General features: G+C 44.9%; 1 protein-coding gene across 5 annotated transcripts in view; it reads right to left on the reverse strand.

The window, feature by feature from the left end:
* The window catches only part of Cux1 (cut like homeobox 1), a 327,459-nt gene that overhangs the window by 145,163 nt on the left and 161,027 nt on the right, over positions 1-21,269 (reverse strand). For all 5 annotated transcript variants that reach the window (XM_031338271.1, XM_031338273.1, XM_031338270.1 and 2 more), the window contains exons 3-4: positions 19,777-19,824; positions 4,730-4,808 (exon numbers count right to left, since the gene is read on the reverse strand). In XM_031338271.1, coding sequence (XP_031194131.1) covers positions 4,730-4,808; positions 19,777-19,824 — 127 coding nt within the window. The remainder of the gene's footprint in view (positions 1-4,729; positions 4,809-19,776; positions 19,825-21,269) is intronic.

Below are 21,269 nucleotides of genomic sequence, written 5' to 3' on the forward strand. Positions count from 1 at the left end.
ACCCGCGCTGGACCCTGAGTGGAAGGGCTGTGTCAATGTCTTTGCAGCCATGAGAATCTTTATAGTCTGACATAAAAGTCAAATGAAAATTCAGAGAGCTATTAAAGCACGAGAGTGGCAAGGCAGTCTGAGTGGACAGTGGTGCTGTCTGTACTTCAGATGCTCCAGTGAGCTCATTCTCATGGCAGGTGTCAATCACAGGAGACTCATGAACTCTGCAGACTGAGGAAACTCTCAGAATATACTGTGTTCAGTTGACTCTATTCTAGTTTTTTGAGACAGTTTCATGGAATTCATGTGGTCCTATACTGAACTTCTATAGAGGCGAGGACATCCTTAAACTGCCTCCACAACCCTAGTGCTGGGATTACAGCACCACTCACTGGGCTTCATGCAGCACTTTGAAGAAATGATTTGATACATCCATTTGTACATTCACTGAGCAAGTATTTACCAAATTTCTACTACATGGCGACACTGGAGTTGATACCTGGGAAATGATTAGGGACAAGGCTACGTTGTCCTCTCTGAAAGAACTCAGGGCTACGGAGTACAGCCATGCATTCATGGGGTCACATTCTGAAAAATGAATCATGAGATTTTTGTCATTTCCTAAGAAACTTTACAGAAACTAAGGCATGGAGGTGTTACTAGGCGATAGTCTTATATTGGTGTACATGTGGTCCCTTGCTGACTGAAACATTTTTGTGCAGTGTCCAACTGCAGTTATAATAGCAGTATAGTTAGTTCAGTTGATAGAATGCTTGTCTAGCATGTATGAGACCCTGGATTTAATCCCCACTGGTGCATGCCTATAATCCCAGCACTCAGGTCAGGGCAGGAGGATCAGAAGTTTAAAGTTATTATCCTCAGCTACGTATCAAGGTTGAGGGTAAAGCTACCCCTGAGCTACATGAGATCCTATCTCAAAAGAGGCGGAGGGAGTAGGGTGGGAGCTGAGCATAGTAATACATACATACTTGGGAGGCATTTGGGAGGCTGAGGTAGAAAGATGGTGAATTCTGTCTTCCTGGACTACAGAGACCCAGATTGTGAGATCAGAGGAAGAAGTGTCAGGACAAGGTAGCCATTGTAGTATGCAGGGTCCTCATATAAATTAATCTGCAGGTCTAGGGAGAGATGACCTGAGCTGTGCTTGGGCACCTGCAGTGTGGAGAACCATGGTAGGAGTTGGGATAGACATATCCTACAAGTAGAAGGCTAGGACTTGGGTAAACAGACAGGTGAGAGACAGTGTCAACTAGAAGCAGCACGGACCAAGGGAAAGGACAATGTTCCATAGGTGGGAACAGGGACTATTAGCCATCTCAGAGGGCAGCCCAGGAGACAGCTGGCTGTGCAGGCTTCTGCTCAGGGATGGGAGATAAAGCCAATTCACTGTGGTGACTGCTGGGGAGAGCCGTCTGGGGTCCCTGGAGGACTTTGTTGACTGCCTGGCTCATACTTTTTGTGTGCCTATTGCTGGGTTCAGAGCAAGAGAATCAACTTGGCTATGAGGCATTTCCCTTCTAACAGATTCTGCGAACAAGGAGCTCCAGGAAGCATGGTGGCTGGTGCCACTTCAGGACCTAGCTTTTCCTGGGGCTGGCAGCTCTGCCCGAGCTCCTGGTACCGACACATAACCTTGGCACAGGGCACATACATACAGGGCACATAGCTGACATATCTGTTGGCTTCCCCAAGCTTCATGTGATAATGAGTTCTTGTCTTTCTCAAGTAGAACTCAATATGTATTCTACTGGACTGCAGCCTAAAGCCCACAGACGATGAAGGCTCCCAGACCCTTGCCTGGCTGGGTAGCTGTCAATAAATGAGGCACTATTGACCAGGCCTTTCCTGGAAGCCTTGGCCACAGGATTACCTCATCTAAGCAATCACCAGACTGCACAATCCAGGTGGAGCACCCCAGCCCAGCTTCCTAGGTAATTTGTCAGATCTGTCAGTCCACAGCATGGCTAGCCCGATGAGGGCAGAACTGATCTACCTGGAATGTAGGTGTGTTTTGGTTGTCTTTGATATTAGACTCTCCAGTAGACCATGTTGGCCTGGAACTTCCTATGTGGCCAAAAATGACCTTGAACTCTTGATCTTCATCCCTTCAACTCCTGAGCGCTGGGATTACAGGTGTGTACTACAGGGCCTGGATCTATGTGGCTGCAGATCGAACCTGGAGCTTCAGGAATGCTAGATAGGCACTCTATCAACTAAACTACATTCTCAACTCCAAAATAGTAATATTATTTATTCTATCTTCAATGTGAACTTTAACTCTCTAGCCTACTGATTCCTAACCTTCCTAATGCTGCGACCCTTTAATGTAGTTCTTCTTGGGGTGACCCCAACCATAAAATTTGCTACTTCATAACTAATTTTGCTACTGTTATGAATAGTAATGTAAATATCTGATATACCTCCCCCAGGGGCTTCGATACACAGGCTGAGAACTCTGCTTCTCAAGCTTGGTGTGGTGGCACACACTTCTGTATCTAGCACTTGGGAGGAGTGTGGTAAGTTAACAGAGTAACTTGGACTACATAGTGAAGTTGAGGTCACTCTTAAGGTATATAGTACAACCCTGTCTCAAAAACACGAGCTGGTGATGGTTCATGGGTAAAGGCACTTATGGACCCGAGTCTGATCCTTGGGACCGACAAGGTAGAGAGAGAGAACAGACTCTGGCAAGTTGTTCTCTGATGGACACACATGCTCTGTGGCACACATGCACAAACAAATAGATAAATGTAAAAAATAAAATTCTACAGCCCAATATAATTATGAAAACTACTAATATATAAAAAAGGCTTTATGTATAAAAATATATGAGACTTCAATGAGAAAAATAATTGTTTATGTTCTATGGGAAACTAAGGCAGATTATAATTTCAGATTAGGAATCCAACAACCTGTTAAATGATTACTTAAGCTGGGAAACTTCACTAGGGGAAATCCTGGTACAAACTCTGTATAGAATATAAGTTTTAGTTTGAAAACAAACTGAGGTTAAAATGGAGGTAGGCCTTCAGTGGACAGAAAGCAGGGCTGCCCACTTCAACTAATTCCCTAGCTCGCCAGACCACAGCTTTCATCTGAACCCCATTGCCTGTGGAAGCCTGAAGTGACAGTAGGAGCAGAACCCGGCTGAGCAGGAGGGACTAAGAGAACACTAGGGAAGCGAATGGTGTGGAAGTGGCTGTACTTTTCCTATAAATTCTGTATCCTGGGAGTAGACATCACATGGTTCAGAGGGAAAAAAACTTCTCAGATGTCTTACACATGAGAAACAAGTCCATAACCTGCACATTGAAAAATGAAATGAAAGAAGGAAAAAAGAAAATATAAGCAGTGTCCATCAAATTGGTGGGACTTGAGGAGCAGTGTGCTGGTTAGTTTTTGTCAACAGGACACAATTTAGAGGAACACTGGGAAGAGGAATTGCCCCTACAGGCAATTGTATAGGGTAGTTTCTTGATTAGTGATTGACATGGGAGGGCCCATCCCACTGTAAGTGGGCCACCTCTGAGCAGGTGGTCTGGGTTGTACAAGAAAGCTGGCTGAGCAAGCCATGGAGAGCAAGCTGGTAAGCAGTTTTCCTCCATGGTCCCTGCTAGTTCCTGTTTCCAGGCCCCTGTCCTAACTCTTCTCAGTGATGTACCAGGATCAAGACATATAAGTCAAATAAATTCTTTCCTGCCCTAAATTGATTTGGTCCCTGTTTTATTACAGCCAATAGAGAAGCAAACTAGGACATGCAGTGTATCCTGAACACCAAATAATCCACTTATAGTTCAGAAGCCTCCTTGTTAGTCTTGGGCACAGTCTTCAGAAAACCCCTGGTCACATGTAAACTCTTAGAGAAAATCATTAGGTCAGAATTTAGAACTTAGAGCATGATACACAAGGCAATAAAAAAAATGGAATATGAGAATGTATTCTCCACTACTATGTCATTCCCACATCCTACCCACTTTACAGACGAGAAAATTGAGATTCAACAGGGGGAAAAATACAATTGAGACCTCAGAGCAAGCCCATGGCGGGGGACTACATACATTTCTCTCTTTTCTGTTTAGAGAATTCCTTGTTTGGTTCAGCTCTAAGAGAGAAGAACAAAGCCTAAGGTGGCATTGATGGGTGGCTGTCAGCAAACAGTGTTACAGACCAGGTCTTCTCACGAGGAATGAGAACACCCTTATGAGCACAAAACAGAGATTTCTGCTTTGTCCAGGCATCTACTATGGGTGATGTCTGTACAATTACAAACAGGGCCAACATGTGACTGCAGTGTGTGTGCTCTTCTGGTTTTCTTGTCAGCAGAGGAAACACGACTTTCCTCCATGACCCTGAAGGGAGGAGCACACTAGGTGTGCCAAAGTCCTGCAGGTGGCATCTGCGCCTGGGAGACTGCAGCAGAGCATTTACCACAGCCTAGACCTTCCCCGGAACACGGGACTCGCAGCACTCTGCAGCATGGCCGCAGAGGCATGGGCTGCTGAGCTTACAAAAGAATCAGCTGGTGAGTCTACGATTACAGACTTCGCATTTCCTGCTTGCTCAAGGTCTGGATTCTAGAGAATTCACATTCTCCAAGCCCCTGGTTTTCCAGGGAAGCTGCTTGAGTGACCCATTCTCCTTCGGAAAACTAAGATGAGTAACAGCCACAACCCAAGCAGACACTATCCTCCTCCCTGGCTAGCAATGCCTGACTTACCTGGAACATCAATTAGTCTCTTGTACACAGTCAAGAAGGCTGCCTCTGCTTCTTTGCTTCTTTTACTCAGTGCATCAATCTGAACGGGAAGGAGACAAAGAAGAGAAAGAAAGAACTCAATGTATTGAGAGTTCCTTTGGTTTTTGTTTGTTTGTTTGTTTTTCTGAGAATGTCTTACTAGACAGCCAAGAGTAGCCTAGAACTCCTCAGCCTCCTGCCTCAGCCTCCTGCTGCACACATTTGCTTATGTCCTAGTTGTGGAACAAAAGTTAAAATCCTATGGATAAGTTATGGACATGGGCAGGCGCTGTCAGGTGGGTCTTAGGGAGAGAATACAGATATACACACATGGAACTTACTGGCAATGATACTAAATGGGCAAGTGCCATCCCGGTACATGGAGGAGAGCATGCACCTGGTATACATCACAGTAGAAGATGCCCAGGAGGAGGCTGGAAGGGGAAGACCATTTGAATCTGACAATGTGAAAGGCACAGGGAAAAACTGGAGCATTCTGAGTAAGTGTGAGCACAGAGCTGGGTAGGTCAACACTGCTGGGGTTCCTAGTAGGCACAGGGAAGGTGGTGTATTGGTGGTGTGTCTTATAAACTGACCCAGCTGAACGTATGTCCCGTAGGCCATGTCTACATATTATAGAAAGGTGGAGTAGGAAACCCCATGTAGACTGGACACCCATCCAAAGAGCTTCATACTGTCAGACCACTTCGTTGTGCTATTTACCTCCCAGCACACAACTGCCAAGCTAACGACGGCTCACTCCTGAGGCAGCAAGACTTCACATGCACTAAATTCGTACCGCTCAGGAAAAGGACCCGGAATTACAGTTTCCTGCTGGCCTTACTCAAGATCACTCTCTCCCCCGTGTTATTAAAGAGGCAAAAGATGGGCCTTAATTATAGGGCCTCTTGCCTGGGTCAGGTGCAATGTCATCTGGGAAAGGAGGGTGAATTGTTTAAGAGTGGAGGCCTCAGACTCCTAGGTCTCAGGAGAGCTAACACAGGGCAAGCAGAGACACTTCTAAAGCCATGCTCCAAAGAAAACATCTGAAGTCACTTGTTTAAAATTCAGATTACATTTTTCCTTCATAAAATAAAATTGTAATTTAAGTGTATACATCCACGCTCATGCAGTGTGTCCCAATCAACAAGGCAAATATCCTCCTCTCCCTGTCTCTCTCCAGGGTCTCCTCTAGTCCATGTTGGCCTTGAACTTACTATGTAGCTATAAATGAATTTGAACTCCTGATCCCCCTGCCTCTACTCCCAAGCACCAAGAAAGGCACCTGAAACAGTGCTTGGCTTGCCTCGAGGATAAAATGCTTTTTATGCACCCAGCTGCCTGTGTACCTAGGCTCTGCACACTGGCTCCAGATACCATCTCAGCACTAGCCTAGGGAAGTGCCTGCATTTCCAGGTGTTCTTACTAAGAGTTACTAAGTGGCCTCTCCTGCAGCAGACCAAGCCGAGTTGATGGAGACTCCAGACCCCTGTTCCAGTTGTTTACATGCCTAAAAGGTGACATGCAGAATTGTATCTCTGGAACCACTTAAGAGTTGAGCTCTTGGGAGGCAGAGGCAGGTAGATCTCTGTCAGTTTGAGGCCAGCCTGACCTACAAAGCCAGTTCTAGGACAGCCAGGGCTGTTACACAGAGAAACCTTGTCTCAAAAAACCAACCTCCCCTCCAAAACACCCCAAACCAACCACCAACCAACCAACAAAATAAAAACTTCCTAACTCCTCACAGAAATTCATGTGGCCTTACTTATAAGTCAGGCTTTTGTAAGGTTATAATGGTAATTGGAAGTCAGCTCTGTGGACCTGAATCCAACAGGATTTTATAAAAAGGTGTAACTTGGGGGCTGGGGAGGTGGCTCAGATGGCAAATTTACAAGCACAGGACTTGAATGTGATTCCTAGAACTACATAAAAAGGTGGACACAGTGTGGCAGGTTTGTAATTCCAGTGTTGGGGAAGCCAAGACAGGAGGAGCGTGGGGCTTCCTGGCTCACCAGCCTAGCCTCTTTGCTGAGCACAAGTCAGCTAGAGACCAAGTAAGAATCTCAAAAGAAAAGGGTAGATGGGGCCTGAGAAAGAACTCTCAGGATTGTCCTCTGGCATCCACACACTGCATATATACCACCACATAAATACACCCCCCCCCCACACACATACATACACAGTAAGATGAAAAAAATTAAAAAAGAGAGAACAATGGCATGTGAAAAATGGTTAACCACCCCCTATTAAAAATATGTAGCCCATCAATGAATGGCCAATAGTCCATAACCTCCTCCTGTCTTTTGATGCACCTTTTTCTCCAATTTTTGACTCTATCACAGCCTTCCCCTAACTGCATCAGATTGTGAGGCGAGCTCCCACAGTGAACTTATGCAGCATCACTGTCTGCTTTAGAATGAGAACTAAGCAGACGTCTTGCCCCATGTGCTTGCACCGGTGGTTTGGGTCATGGTCTACTTCTCCAAGGTTACACACACACACACACACACACACACACACACACACACACACACACACACACACACCTACCTATCTACCCTGCAACAGACACATGCAGGGAGAGTGTCACTGACAAAGGAAGCCAGGGCTGGGGTGCTGCCTTTGCACAAGGAATGCCATCCACCACTACCTTGTTCTCCACAAGCAGCCAGCCCTGTTCACACACTCATCTAATCCTTCAGTCTCAGGACTATGAGGTGCTCATTTCTAGTGTTTAAGCCACTCGACAGCACCAGGAAATGAACTCCATAGCTCTGAGCTCTCCTTCCACAAATGTGACCAAGTTCAAATCCAGTCCCAAGACAAGGGTAGGCAGTGGGTTTAAGTCATCTAAAAAATGTATATGAAGTTCTCTTTTTTCTTCTTTCTTTCCTTCCAACACAGTCTCATGTAGCACAGACTACCTTTGAATTCACTATGTAGCTGGGGATGTCCTTGAACTCCTCATCTTCTCGCCTCCACAGGTATATGCTCCTATTCCAGTTTATTCAGTGCAAGGGGTTGAACCCATGATTTCATGTATAGTTGATAAATGCTCTACCCAGAGAGCCACATCTCTAGTCTGTGAGGTTTAAGAGAGGCTGAGTTTCTAGCTGAGGCAGCCAGCTCCCTGGCAAGCCTTGCCAAACGTCTGGAATGATCAGTACGTTCTGAGAAGTCTGACAGCCTCTCTGTGATCCCCCTTTTCTGCTTTCTTCCCATGGCTGCTGTCCTGAAATACGCACTAGTCCCCTGTTCCCATTTCCTGTGGGGGCTGTTCTTGTTCACTGCTTACAGCCAGTGAGCAGCTGCCACTCTGGTTCCAGGTTTGCACCCAAGCCTTCTCAGACATATCTAGGCAAGGCAGTATCAATGCCCAAGCCTACTTCCTCCTCTTTCAGTTCAGACTTCCCTCTGGCTGGCAGAGTTCCAGGGAAGAGCAGGGTTGCGAGGAGGTAACAGAACTTTGGGACTGGCTGCTTGACCAGAACTGCCAGCAGCTAGAGGTGACAAACTTCACCTGCCAGGGCTGAGCAAGCAAGTGATCTAACATAGTCAAGTGACCTAACACAGTGTCCAATTCAGAGGAACAAGTGACATTGACTTTGTTCCCTAAGAGCAAACCTACAGGTGTCTATGCAAGGAATGGTCCTCTTGTCTGGACCCTCTATCATTCAAAAAGGGAGGCAGAAAGGAACCTGTCCCATCCTCATCTGTCTGTCACTGTGTGCCTAGGTGGTGGCACACCGAAGCATGGCAGCTCTTTGGGAGAGATATGGAGGGAGAATGTGGTTCCCAGGTTATACCTACAGGCTCCTTGGTTTTCACATGAGCCTGAGGTGGACATTCTATCTACTGTTCCCACCCCATAATAGCAAAATGAACAAGAGGAAAGGACAGAGGTACCACTGTGTTGGCAGGACTAGGTTGGATCATGAGAACACAGGCTCTGGCCACCTGTAAAAACTGTCTGCTCCACGAGCTTTCTCTTCTGTTTGGGACTTACCTCCTGCCACGCCTTCCCCTCCAGCCACACCTGGTCACTCCCTGTTCCCGAGAGTACCAAGCAATTTCCACTCAGCCTGGAAGGCGCCTCATTGGAATGCTCTACTGATCTCTGGGTCTGGGCTCAGATCCACCTATAAATTGAGGCCACTCCCACGAGCATAGGGGAATCAGACAGTTGCTAGCAGGCTGCAGAGCAGACTCCCCTCCTCCGGGAGATTCAAAAAGGACTGATTTTGCTACAGCTCCTATAATTCTTTCTGAGAATGGAAACCCACACTCAATGAAGAAGGTTTTCACCTGCAGGAAAGCGGCTGGTCTGGGAGTTTGTCTTCACATTACTCCGAAGCTGATGAATATGGAAAGGGCTGCCGGTGCATGAGCACCTGTTTCTCGGGACACAGTGTAATGATAGCCTTGGGCTGTGCACAGTCACTGCAAACACTTTCCCGCCACACACATCTAGGCAGCTTTCTACAAATAAGCCTCCCCATATCCTTCCAGCAACATGACCACAGGCTTCCACTATACATTTCCTCTTTCTGCCTTCTCATCTTGAGTCAAGGCCTCATGTAGTTCAGGCCGGCTTTGAATTTGACGTGTAGGCAAGAATGCTCTTGGATTTTTGAGCCTCCTGCCTCCATTGCAGGAATGCTGAGATCATAGGTCTGCACTTCTGTGCCCAGTTTAGTAGTTGTGGGTGATGGCTTTGTGCATGCTAGGCAAGAGCTGTATTCACTGAGCCATGAGTGTAGTCTGTTACTACACTTGACAGTTTGAATCTGTGTTCAAGACTGTATTTAAATAGTGCGCTATGCTAGTGCAAAGGGAAAAAGATGTAACGTTCTCGGAGTAACCCCTGTATGATGCTGGCTTAACTTAGGAGCTATAATTCTTTTATTCCAAGGTTGACAGTGCAGCTGAAGTTCCAAAACTTATATAGAAATAACAAGTTGATTTCTATATGAAAGACCTATAACAGTAGTGTTTCATAGCAGTAGCAGGAACACCTTGTTCCAGGATCCTGGGCATGGTGTCACACCCCTGCTACCCCAGCACCTGGAACTGGCAGGCAGAAGGTACAGGAGTTCAAGACCATCCTTGCTGACATATTGAACTGAAAGTCAGTCTGGGCTACAAAAGAAAAGTCTCTTTTCTTTTCAACATCTGTTTATTGAATATGGAGGTCAGAGAGTTTTATACAGGAGTCAGCTCCCTCCCTCCATTCTGTGGATTCTGAGGATCAAATTCAGGTCGTTAGGCTTGCTGGCAAGTGCCATCCTGTCTGAGCCACCTTGCCAGCCCACGTCATCCACTTTTGGACAAGGAAAGTGTGCTTTAGTAAAAATTTGAAAGAAGATGCAGCCATGAAGAATGAAATAGTACGAGCATGGCTACAGCAGAGGTGTGGGCAAATTGGCAGAGGAGGTAGAGTGCAGATAGTCATACTGCACTCTCGGGACATCTGCAGGGCCCCACGTTAGTTACCACTGACTTCCATCTTCAGCACGAGACTATGAGGCTGGAGGGTTAGCTGTCTGCCATTTCCCTAAAGCTCAACCAGCCTGAGAGGTAAGCTGCAGGACAGGCCAGCAGCAGGCTAGGAGCAGAGGGGAGGCCCAGCTGCTTGTCTCACTCACTGGCTCATTCATTCCTTCATTCCCACCAAAAAAAAAAAAAAGTGTCATGAGGTTCACAATCCTTACCTAGCAAGCCGGAGCCTCCTCTTCCCTCCCATCATCTTTTACTTCAGGAAAACTATGGGAGGGCTGCAGGGATGTATTCCCAGAGTAGGACTGGCTGAGGTAGTGAAACAGTGGGTGGAGTGCTGGGCCCATATGCATAAATTGCTGGGTTCTATCCCCTGTACCCTATAAACTGGTCTGGTCATAGTGGTACATGTCTGTGATCTTAGTATGCCCTCAATCCCAGCACTTGGAACACAGAGGCAGGCAAATCTCGAGTTCAAGGCCAGCCTGGTATACAAAACAAGTACCAGGATAGCCAGAGCTACACAGAGAGACTCTCTGGAAAAAAAAAAAAAAAGACAAAACAAAAAGACCTCAACAATTTCTGGGGCTGGAGAGACAATGTTTTCCTGAGAAACCATGAGTTATTAAAAGAAAACCTTAATGCCAGGCAGGGGAGACTTCCCTATAAATTATTGGTCAGGGGGAAGACAACGCCAATCACATAACACAGGCTACATTCCATTGCTTAGTCGTCCACTCGAACTGGATAGTATGACCCTTAGTGATGAAGACACAACCTACTTTAGTTGCAAGACATAGCGCTCCCTCCCTGCTGGACCAAAGTACCAAAGGTGTTATGCAGATTGCTGGAGGAGAAAAATCATCAATGGACTCACCCAGTCATACCCGTTACAAACCCCAGTACTATTAATGTGCTACACAAGATGTGCCTACTGGTGTAATTACGATGTGGCAGTTCTCTGGTTGGATTTGAGCCTTACTCCACAGGACGGAATTCAATGCCTGGCACTGCAGACCTGTTCAAAAGCCCATGGCTTGGGAGGTCGCAGATCATAATGGGGTATCTTCTACTGTGGTTTTGCCAAATGGACAGGTTGCCAAATTGCTTTTTAAATATTTATATTTATACCCATATATTAGTGCAGCTTTAGACTGGTCAGAAAAGCAATAGGCAGCAGTCAGTCAATGCAGAGGCTCACACTGGCTCAAGTGCTGAGAAGACCGAAGGATGAATGCTCAGCCCTAAATAAGACTACTGTACAAACTCCTCCAAGGCTCAGGGGACATCTGGGAAGAGGAGTCAGAGCGATGTGAGAGCAGAGGCGGCAAAGTGCTGTGAACCGCTGTCACTGTCTGCTAGATGTGATTTAGAAACTCAGAGCAGTTATAATGACCTGCACAAGATCAAGCTGGTCAATATTCCATCATGGACAAGGGAGCAGCTTGTAAGGCTCCACTCCTAGCTGAAGAGCTGTTGGCAGTTGATGGCTTCTGGGGGAGGGGAGTCATTTTTCTTTGGGGCCAGGGCTGCTGTAGATTGCCCATGCTCTACAGGATGGCCCCATACACACTTGGATGCCACTTACTGGATTCAGTGGATATTAGCAGCCAATAAAGAGGACAGAAGAGAAGGAGAGGGAAGTTTTAGGGGTATGAGAGAGAATGGGAGGGGAGAAATTTGATCAATATACATTGCAAAGCTGAGCATAGTGAGATAAGCCACGCCTTGAAGGCCAGCACTCAGGAAGCAGAGGTAAGCAGATCTCTGTGAGTTCTACATCAAGTTCCAGGCCAGCCAAAGCTAAATAGTGGGAGACTCTTTCTCAAAAAACAAACAAACGAAAAATGAGTTCCAGACCATCCAGAACTAACTGGTGAGATAATGTTTTAATAATAATAATAATAATAATAATAATAATAATAATATACATTGTAAGCATATATAAATTGTGAATAGAAAAACTAAAAGAAAGTTTAAATTTTACTCTGAAAACCATAAAACATTGTAGGAAGGAATGAAATGAAATGGAGGCCTTTGCTGAATTGAAGACTTAGTACACTTTAACAATGGTAATATTCAGAGCTGAGTTATAGATTCAATGCACTGCATTCCAAAATCCCAGGTAGCTTCATTGCTGAAAATGAAAACTGATCCTGAAATCTGTGTGGAACAGATAGACAAAAATAAACAAACAAACAAACAAACAAACAAATAAAACCTTGAAACTAGAAAAAGTTGGAAGACTCATACTTTCCAATTGACAAATTACCACAAACCATGTTTACCAAGACTGTGGCATTGGCTTAAGGAAAATAATATAGCTCAATGAAGGTTGGCAAGAAATACATCATGATGTTTGACAAAAACAATGAGACTATCCAATGGCAGAAAGCTGGCTTTAATTCTGGAAGTGCTAGAACCGAACTCATGACTTCACACATGCTAGGCAGGGGCTCTACCACTGAGCCACGCCTTTAGCCCCTCACTGGGGGATTCTAGGCAGGGGCTCTACCACTGAGCCGCACCTTTAGCCCCTCACTGGGAGATTCTAGGCAGGTGCTCTACTGCTGAGCCACGCCCCTAGCCACTTATATCTCTAAGTGTTACCTGTATAAGTTCATTCTGGGAACCTAACATTTTGGTCATTTGATTTTTGATGTCAGTCTCATACATGGAATTTTGAGTCAATGGGACATTAGGAAAATCTAATGAAGATGCAGACATGGTTTTTTAAAAGGAAGATCTGTAGAAAGTCAGGCATGCTGGTCATTGAAAATTTCCCATGTTTGAGCAAATCTATGTGACTAGTATTAATTTTAAGTAATTAAATTAATTAACTAATTTGTTTTTAAAGAAGCCCATGTAGTTTTAGGCTTGTAAGGTAAGTAGTGTCAGTTTATTCTTATACCAGTTTCCTTTCTTTTTCCCTTTATCATCTTATTATTCTCTCCTGCCATGGCCCCAACTCCAAAACAGTTTCTTACAGTCCAAGCTGACCCGGAATTCCTTAAGTAATTGAAGATGTCCTTGGACTTCTGATCCTCTTGGTTCTACCACATGGGAGCTGGGATCATGGGCTGCCACCATGCCAAGTTTATAATATTGTCTCTAATCCTCACCCAAATCCATTCCGTTGAGCCCTCATGCTCATTATTTGAGGTAACAGAGGCACTGAGAAGTCAGCTGACTTGGCCAATATCAAATTCTAAGGTACCCAACCTAAAAAATTTTAACTTTAGGGCTACTGTTCTTATCCTGATATACCTGAGTTGGGTTAAATACAGGAGCTGACAGAAGATAAAGCCTTTTTACTGATGGGATGTTTTTAATTTATATAGCAGAGGTGTTATCTCCATCTAAGCACATGTCCATCTTTCTATCCTACCTACCTATCTACCCATCCGTCCGTCTGTCCATCTGTCTGTCTATAATTTTTGTCAACTTGGCATAAGCTAGGATCACTTATGAAGAAGGAACCTCAATTGAGGGAATGCCTCTGTAAGACTGGCCTGCGGGTGTTTTATTGACTGATGGTGAAAGACGGGCACAGCCCACTGCGGATGCTGCCACCACTGGGCATTTGGCCCTGAGTTCTATAAGACAGGCTGAACAAGCCACAGAGAGCACAGAGAGCACCAGTAAGCAACACTCCTCCATGGTTTCTGCCTACAGATTCCTTCTTTGGGTTCCTGCCATGGCTTCCCTTTATGATGGCCTGCATGCTGTAAAATGAAACCCTTTCCTATTCAAGTTCCAACTGTCATGGTGGTTATCACAGTAATAGAAAACAAACTACAACAGATTGCTCTATTTGATCCATGCATCTTGCCAATCCCCATCCATTCAGTTACCCATTTATTTCATTTCATGTACCTTACCTCCTCTATAAACCCACCCAACCCTCTAGCTCCTCATTCACTTAACTATCCATCCACCCATACCCATTATCTATCAAATCTTCACTTATCCCCACCCATCCATCACCCTCCATCCATTTTATCATCCCTCCTCGTCCTGTTTCATCCATTCATCTATCCAAGCACCCAACCACTTCTTCCACTAACTCTTCTAGTCTACCTAGCCAGTCAGTTATGCATGCTTCTGACCTACCCACCAGTATCCATCTATCCTATTCAGTCTGTCCACTCTCTCCCACATTAATCATCAATGCCCCCTCATTTGCCCATCTATCTTTACCCACGTCCATCCATCCATCTCATTCATCCACCCATATAAATTCACCTATCCATTTAATTGAACAATAAACCATCCACCTCACTCATCAATTCATCTAACCAATCAACTCATCTACCTTCACCAACCACAACCATCTATCCATTCATTCATTCTTTTCTTTATTTAATGAGGGCCTACTATGCACCAAGCACTGTGTACCATGAGGACACAGGTCTCACTAATCGTTAAACTCCATGAAAACAAGTGTCTGCATTAATCTATCTGTCATTACATGTCAAGGTCTAATTCAGGTATAGTTTGGCACATAGATACACTGTGAAAGAATAAGCAGACCTCGTCTTTGAGAAGCTCAGAGTCCAGGCTAAAGACTGGCATTAACAGTTGTGACTTAGCCGGGTGGTGGTGGCACATGCCTTTAATCCCAGCACTTGGGAGGCAGAGGCAGGCGGATTTCTGAGTTTGAGGCCAGCCTGGTCTACAGAGTGAGTTCCAGGACAGCCAGGGCTACACAGAGAAACCCTGTCTCAAAAAAAAAAAAAAAAGTTGTGACTTGGTGAGGCAGTCTGAACTGAGCAGGCAGGGCTGGGGTAAGCCTTGCTTAGCTGTCAGTCACTGAGTAATATAGAGTTTGATTTCCACATGATAAAGGAACTGAAGTAAAGGAGACACATCCCGAGGTGCCAGTGTGTGCTGCAGTTTCCCTGGGTGCTGACACGGCTCTCTAGATCACACAGGACCTCATTTTCTTGCCTTGGGCACTGACATCTGTTGCCTGAGGTTCTGGGAGAACACCACCAATATTTTCTTACCCTCCCCCATGCTTTCGAAGCTTACTTTTGTCTGTTTCCATCAGTCTGGAGTGATTCAACCAAACCTAGGCACCTCCTATGTGCCTGGCTCCAGGAGACACCAGCACCCCCTGAACACCCTCCTGGAGGAGCAGGGCTGGCCCTCACTTAACTCCGGGCACATGGAGGCTGCCAGGTGCCTGTTAGGCAGCTGGGAGCTGGTTGCACAGGGGTTTCCCAGCTCAGAGGCCAAATGACATCTGGGTAGAGCACACCCACTTGGGTCCCCACTGTAAACATCCAAGAAATCTAGTGATGGCTACCGAGAGGACGTTAAAAATAATTACCCTCTGAAAATATTAGATTTGCTCTGGATTGTTCATTACACACAATGGTTTAATAGGACTTTTATTGAATAGCTGCAGAGCTCTGGGCCGAAATCAATTTGCCTTACACGCGGAATTTTGATGTGTGCTGTTGACTTCCCCAACACGGAGCAATTTGTAATAGCTTTGGCTCGCTGTTGTTTTCAAAGCTCCCTGCTACATCACAAGCATTTATTTCTGACCACAAAATTACATTTATTCAACAGAAAGCAGCTCCGGGTCTTTAAGAGGTTAACTTCTGGAGTGCTTGGCTGCTCTCCAGCACTGAGGAGGAGCTCGGGCGCAGTGGCCCCCTGTACACAGGGGCGGCAGCGCCAGGCGGGCGGCCATGATTAATAGAGTGTTGAGTGTGCGCCTTTCCACATGCGAGCTGCTCAGGCCCCGGCTCCCATAGATCATGGGCTCGGCCTCAACATATCTGACTAAAATTGAATTTGGCTTCTCTCTCAACCGTTCATTTCCTATGTTATGCAAGGTTATATCCTTTTCTGCATGAGTAGAGCTAAACCAGCTGCAGCTTCGGAGGGGAAAATGTGCTTTCAATTACAGCGCTGGCCCACTCGCCTCAGCACAGTTCCGCGCCTCTAATTGAGCCATCATCCAGCCAACCTCCAGGAGGATCCTGTACTGGTCAGGCTTTGGGATTTTGTTCTAAAGTCATTAAAAATGCATTATGCCCATTGCCACCTTAACCACATGGTACCTTCTACTACTGTAGAAAGACCCAGAGTTGAGGGTGGCTGGGTAAGAAAGAAATCCCAGGGCAGAGGGCCACATAGGAAAGGGGGGTCCCTGTGTTTTGTGCCTAGGATAGTTTGTTTTCAACATGCCAGGAAGTCTCTCTCTACAGGCCCCTATTAAAGACACTAGCCTTAAACTTGTAGGTACATCTGATATCCTGATCCTTAAAAAAAAATTATTGTAGTTGACAGTGGTGGTGCATGTCTTTAATCCTCAGGAGGCAGAGGCAGGCTGATCTCTGAGTTCAAGGCCAGCCTGGTCTACAGAGTGAATTCCAGGACAGCCAAGGTAACGGTAACACAGAGAAACACTTGTCTTGATAAACCACAACCACCCCGCAAAAAAAAAAAAAAAAAAAAAAAAAAAAAAAAAAAAAAAAAAAAAAAAAAAAAAAAGTTTTATGACAGGGTCCCATGTGCCCAGTTTGGACCTAAATTTGGTATGGACTCAAGGATGGCCTTGAACTTCTGATCCTCCTGTTTCTACCTCCACAGTGCTGGGATTACACACTGTGTACCCTGTTAGCTTGAGCCACATATGATCCTGTATAAAACAACAATAAAACACACACACATCTATAATAATATATATATTGTATAACATGTAACATATACTATATAATATATAAATGTATATGAAAAACATTTCATATAATAAATATTTGCAGCTTTTTTGAAACAAGCTCTTACTACATAGTTAAGGTTAGCTCTCTGTTGACCCTATATTCAAGCTGCCTTGAATCCTGCACCCTCCTGTACCTGCTCTGGTCTTTATTTCTGGAGGGAAGCGCCAAGTATGTAAACCTCCTCTTGCACATTTGCCTTTTGTTACAGGGCTTCATCCATGAGCCTTTCAATGGGCAGGAAAAGATATTACTACTTCTTCCCTACTTGGCATTCCCCAGATGGATTCCATAGTGCAGAATTTTTTTTTTTCTTTTTTTTCTTTCTTTTTTCCCAAGACAAGGTTTCTCTGTATAGCCCTGGCTGTCCTGGAACTTACTTTGTAGACCAGGCTGGCCTCGAACTCAGAAATCCACCTGCCTCTGCCTCCCAAGTGCTGGGATTAAAGGCGCGTGCCACCACTGCCTGGCTAATCATTTCCTTTATTTAAAGTTATTTATTTTATTCATGCATGTGTGTGCCTGAGAATGTCTGTATACCACTTGTGTGCCTGGTGCCTGAGGAGGGGAGAAGAGACCTCTGAACTCTGTGAATGGTATAGGTGGTAACAGCTGCAATGTGGGTGTTGGGTACCAAGCCAAGGACCTCTGTAGGAGCAGGAGTGCTCTTTACCATCTCTCCAGCCCTCAAAAAGGGATTTTTTTCCCAATTTTTTTCCTTATAGTTAGTGAAATGGCAATTTTCCATTCATCTGGTCATGTTATAAAGAACATTAATGCAATTTACTGTTGTTAAATGAAACAGCATTTCAGGCTGTTAAATGACTAGTGGCTTCCAGTGACTTTTCTTAGGGTTCTTGAATTATCTATTTATAACTAAATAAGAATGACTAATTTTCCTTCATGTTCTGTTCTTGTCTGATTCTGGCATCAAGGTTATTGTAGCCTCAGAAGACAAGTTAGGAATTGTTTGTTTTCTATTTTCTAATGGAGGTTTAGTCTATCCCATGACTGACTGACAGAACTCTCCCCAAGAGAAGTGTGTACACTGTATGTCGTATACTATGATGCTCCTACCATCAGTGCCATTGCAAGGGACCCTTAAGACTGAGCCTAAAAACAGATATTCCCTCACAAAAGGAGTGTGGGAGTCACCATTCTCTTGGTCACTTCCTTTTGCATTTCCCACACAATTCTGCTCTAATTGCATGTTCCCTGTGGTTGCTAGACGCGCCAGAGTGCATACACTGTGGAAGCTGCGACCCTATCTGTGTCACTACAAGGATATTGTTGTCTGTTTGGGGTGGTGGCTGCTCTGGGGTCACCCAGGCTTCTCACCCATACTCTGTATGGAAGCCCAATAAGCTCACTGGCTCCACATGTTGGGCTCTGGTAGGTTTATCCTTGGCGATCTATAAGGACTGTGGTCCCTTGGCCAAAGCAATGTACTCCCTGCTAGAGAAAAGACCATCTCTAAAATTTCTGTTCTCTTCCAGTCCTGAGAAAGGTGTGTTCTAAAAGGAGAGAGGCCAGGGAGCCACTGTCTTACGGAGTACTAGTGTGGAACTTGGGGAAAAAAAATCTTCTTAGGTTAAAATTCAAGGTGGGAACCCTGAGATAAGCAGCAGCTTTCAAAAAGTACAATAGCATGAGTTCACAAAGGAATAATAAACATTTAATTATAATTCAAAATAGATAACAGAATGAAACAGACAGGAACAAAAAACAAAAAACACCCCAAAGAAACATATTCAAGGTTGACGCTTTAAAAAAACCAACTCACACAATGAAATGATAAATCATTTCAGTAATTAAAAAAAAAAATTAAGACAATGCTAAGAGTAGAAGTGGAAAAATATATTATAGCTTCAGCAAGTATAGCTTCAGCAAGTTAATTAGCGGTCTGAAGAGACGCCTTGGGTCAGTTAGTTAGAGGACCAGCGCTCCATTCCTGGAATCCGCACAGTGCTCAGAGCCATGAGTGCCTCCACTCTCACTCCACTTTCACAGCCATGTGTGCCTCCACTCGCAGAGATTTGACCGCTGTAGGTCCAAGGTGCTTTGACCTTAAACAAGGGCTTGCTATACAGCATGGGCTGAACTGGGACTCAGGAGGTAGCTGAGACAGAATGCTCCTGTCTCAGTCTCCCATGCGCTACCAGCCTGGCTGTGAAGGGATTGCTTAAATTACTGTTGGAGCAGAACATGCTTCAAGTTGGATTGAACACTGAGGTTAACTCCCGCTCCCAATTAATTGTCTGGGCTTGTGAAACAGAAAATTAAGTACAGCAATGAATCAATCCAATTTCAACATGAGTTAAATTTGATGACTTTGCCATAATAATAATCATTATGATTATAAAATTTCAAACTTTTCAATCAAAGACAACAGTTATTATTGGCTTTTTCTAAAGGCATTTTGATCTATTTCATCTTAACAGCCTGTCTGTGGGTGGGTGGGGCATCCTGTGAGGTATCAGGGGAAGTGGGGAATGGAAGGGCATTTCAGGAAGTAGGAGACTTCTGGGGTGTCAAGCCATCAGTGACACTCAGTCTCACTTCTATAGCTTCTCCCCAGGACTCAGCACACTGCTTCCTGGCTGAGATGTGAGGAACTGCCTTGCCCTCCTGCCGTCATGCCCTCCCACCATGATTAACTGTGCACCTTCAGACTGTGAGCCACATAGCCCTTCCTTCTTTATGTTGCTTTTGTCAAGGATTTTGTCACAGTAGTAAGAAAAGTAGCTAACACAGCAACAAATGGGGAGGATAAAGAGAGCATGCGTGTGTACTCACCTCCCCTTGGAAGCTCTTGAGCAGTGGTGCTACCTGCTTTCGTAAATCCTGCGTGGAGCAGCGGTCAGGAAACAGCCATTGGAGGAAAGAGAAGAACAACATTGGTTAGGCTTCCTACAAAGGCTCTGTGCAGATCATCACCACAGAAAGCCACAAAGCAAGACCCTGTCTTAAGACAAAAACAGTAAACTTCTACTTATTCATGTGGATGTGTGCATGTGTCCTCATGGAGGCTAGGAGTTGAGGTTCTTCCTCAATCTTCTCTGCTTACTGTTTGAGGCAGTGTCTCTCACTGGCCTGGAACTTATAGATTCAGGGAGTCTGTCTGGCTACAGAGGCCACAAGGGGTCTGCCTATCTCTACCTCCTAACATTGGGATTACAAGCACATAGCTTTTATGTGGGTGCTGGAGACTGAACTCAGGTCCTCATGTTTGCATGTCAAGGTACTTTACCCACTAAGCCACCTCCTTTACTCAGTTTCCTAAGGGCTGTCATTCATAGGTGTATCACCTCCTTTGGAAAAGCCAATAGTTTTTGTTCCTCCACTGGATGATTCGATACATTTCTACACTAAGTTCAATGATAAAAAGCAATGAGATGCATTCACCGGCTTCCACTCCCCCACAAACATTGCTACCTGTAGAAGACTAATAGCCCCCAACGATATCCTGAAACCTGTGAATACATGAGTTGACACAGTAAAGGGACATTGCCACTGTGATTACATTTAACAATTGTGGGTCAGGGGGAGGATCCTGGACAGTGTAGGTGGGGCTAATGTCATCAGGCTGCCCAAGTAGAAACACAAGTTCAGACAAGTGAGAGTCAGAGGGGATTCAAACACTGCAGCAGAGATTGGGAAGATAGTAAGATGTAGGGTCCTGGCCAGAGGACAAGCAGAGCCTGGCAGAGCTGGCGCAGGCTGGAACCAGACCTTCCTAAAGCTTTGGAAGGAATGCAGCTTTCGCTGGCAACTCCATATCCACCTCATAAATCCTGTCCTGGGCTCTCACCCTCCAGCAGCGCAGATGATGCATTTCTGTTGTTTTAAGCAGATAGAAGCAATAGGGAATAAATACTCTTCTGTTCAGCCCACCACCAGCCATTCCAGAAAGAGTAGATAAAATCTAACAGTGAAGGGCAAACAAGATAAAACAAAGAACAACAGGAGAAAGATTTGTGAGTTTTGTCTTGTTTTTGAGACAAGGTCTCGTGTAACTTAGGTTGGCCAGGAACTCACTATGTAGCTCAAGACCTCCACTGCCCAAGTGCTGGAACTATATAGTCCTATCTGTGTGTATGTACGTATGTGCCTACATCTGTGGGTGTGTATGTATGTGCGTATGTATGTGTGTGTGTGTATATATATATACATATATATGTATATATACATATATATACATACATATACACATATACATATATATGCACATATATATATATACACACACACATATATATGTATATATATATATATATATATATATATGT

This window comes from Mastomys coucha, unplaced genomic scaffold (genome assembly GCF_008632895.1).
Source record: "Mastomys coucha isolate ucsf_1 unplaced genomic scaffold, UCSF_Mcou_1 pScaffold22, whole genome shotgun sequence".
Lineage (NCBI taxonomy): Eukaryota > Metazoa > Chordata > Mammalia > Rodentia > Muridae > Mastomys > Mastomys coucha.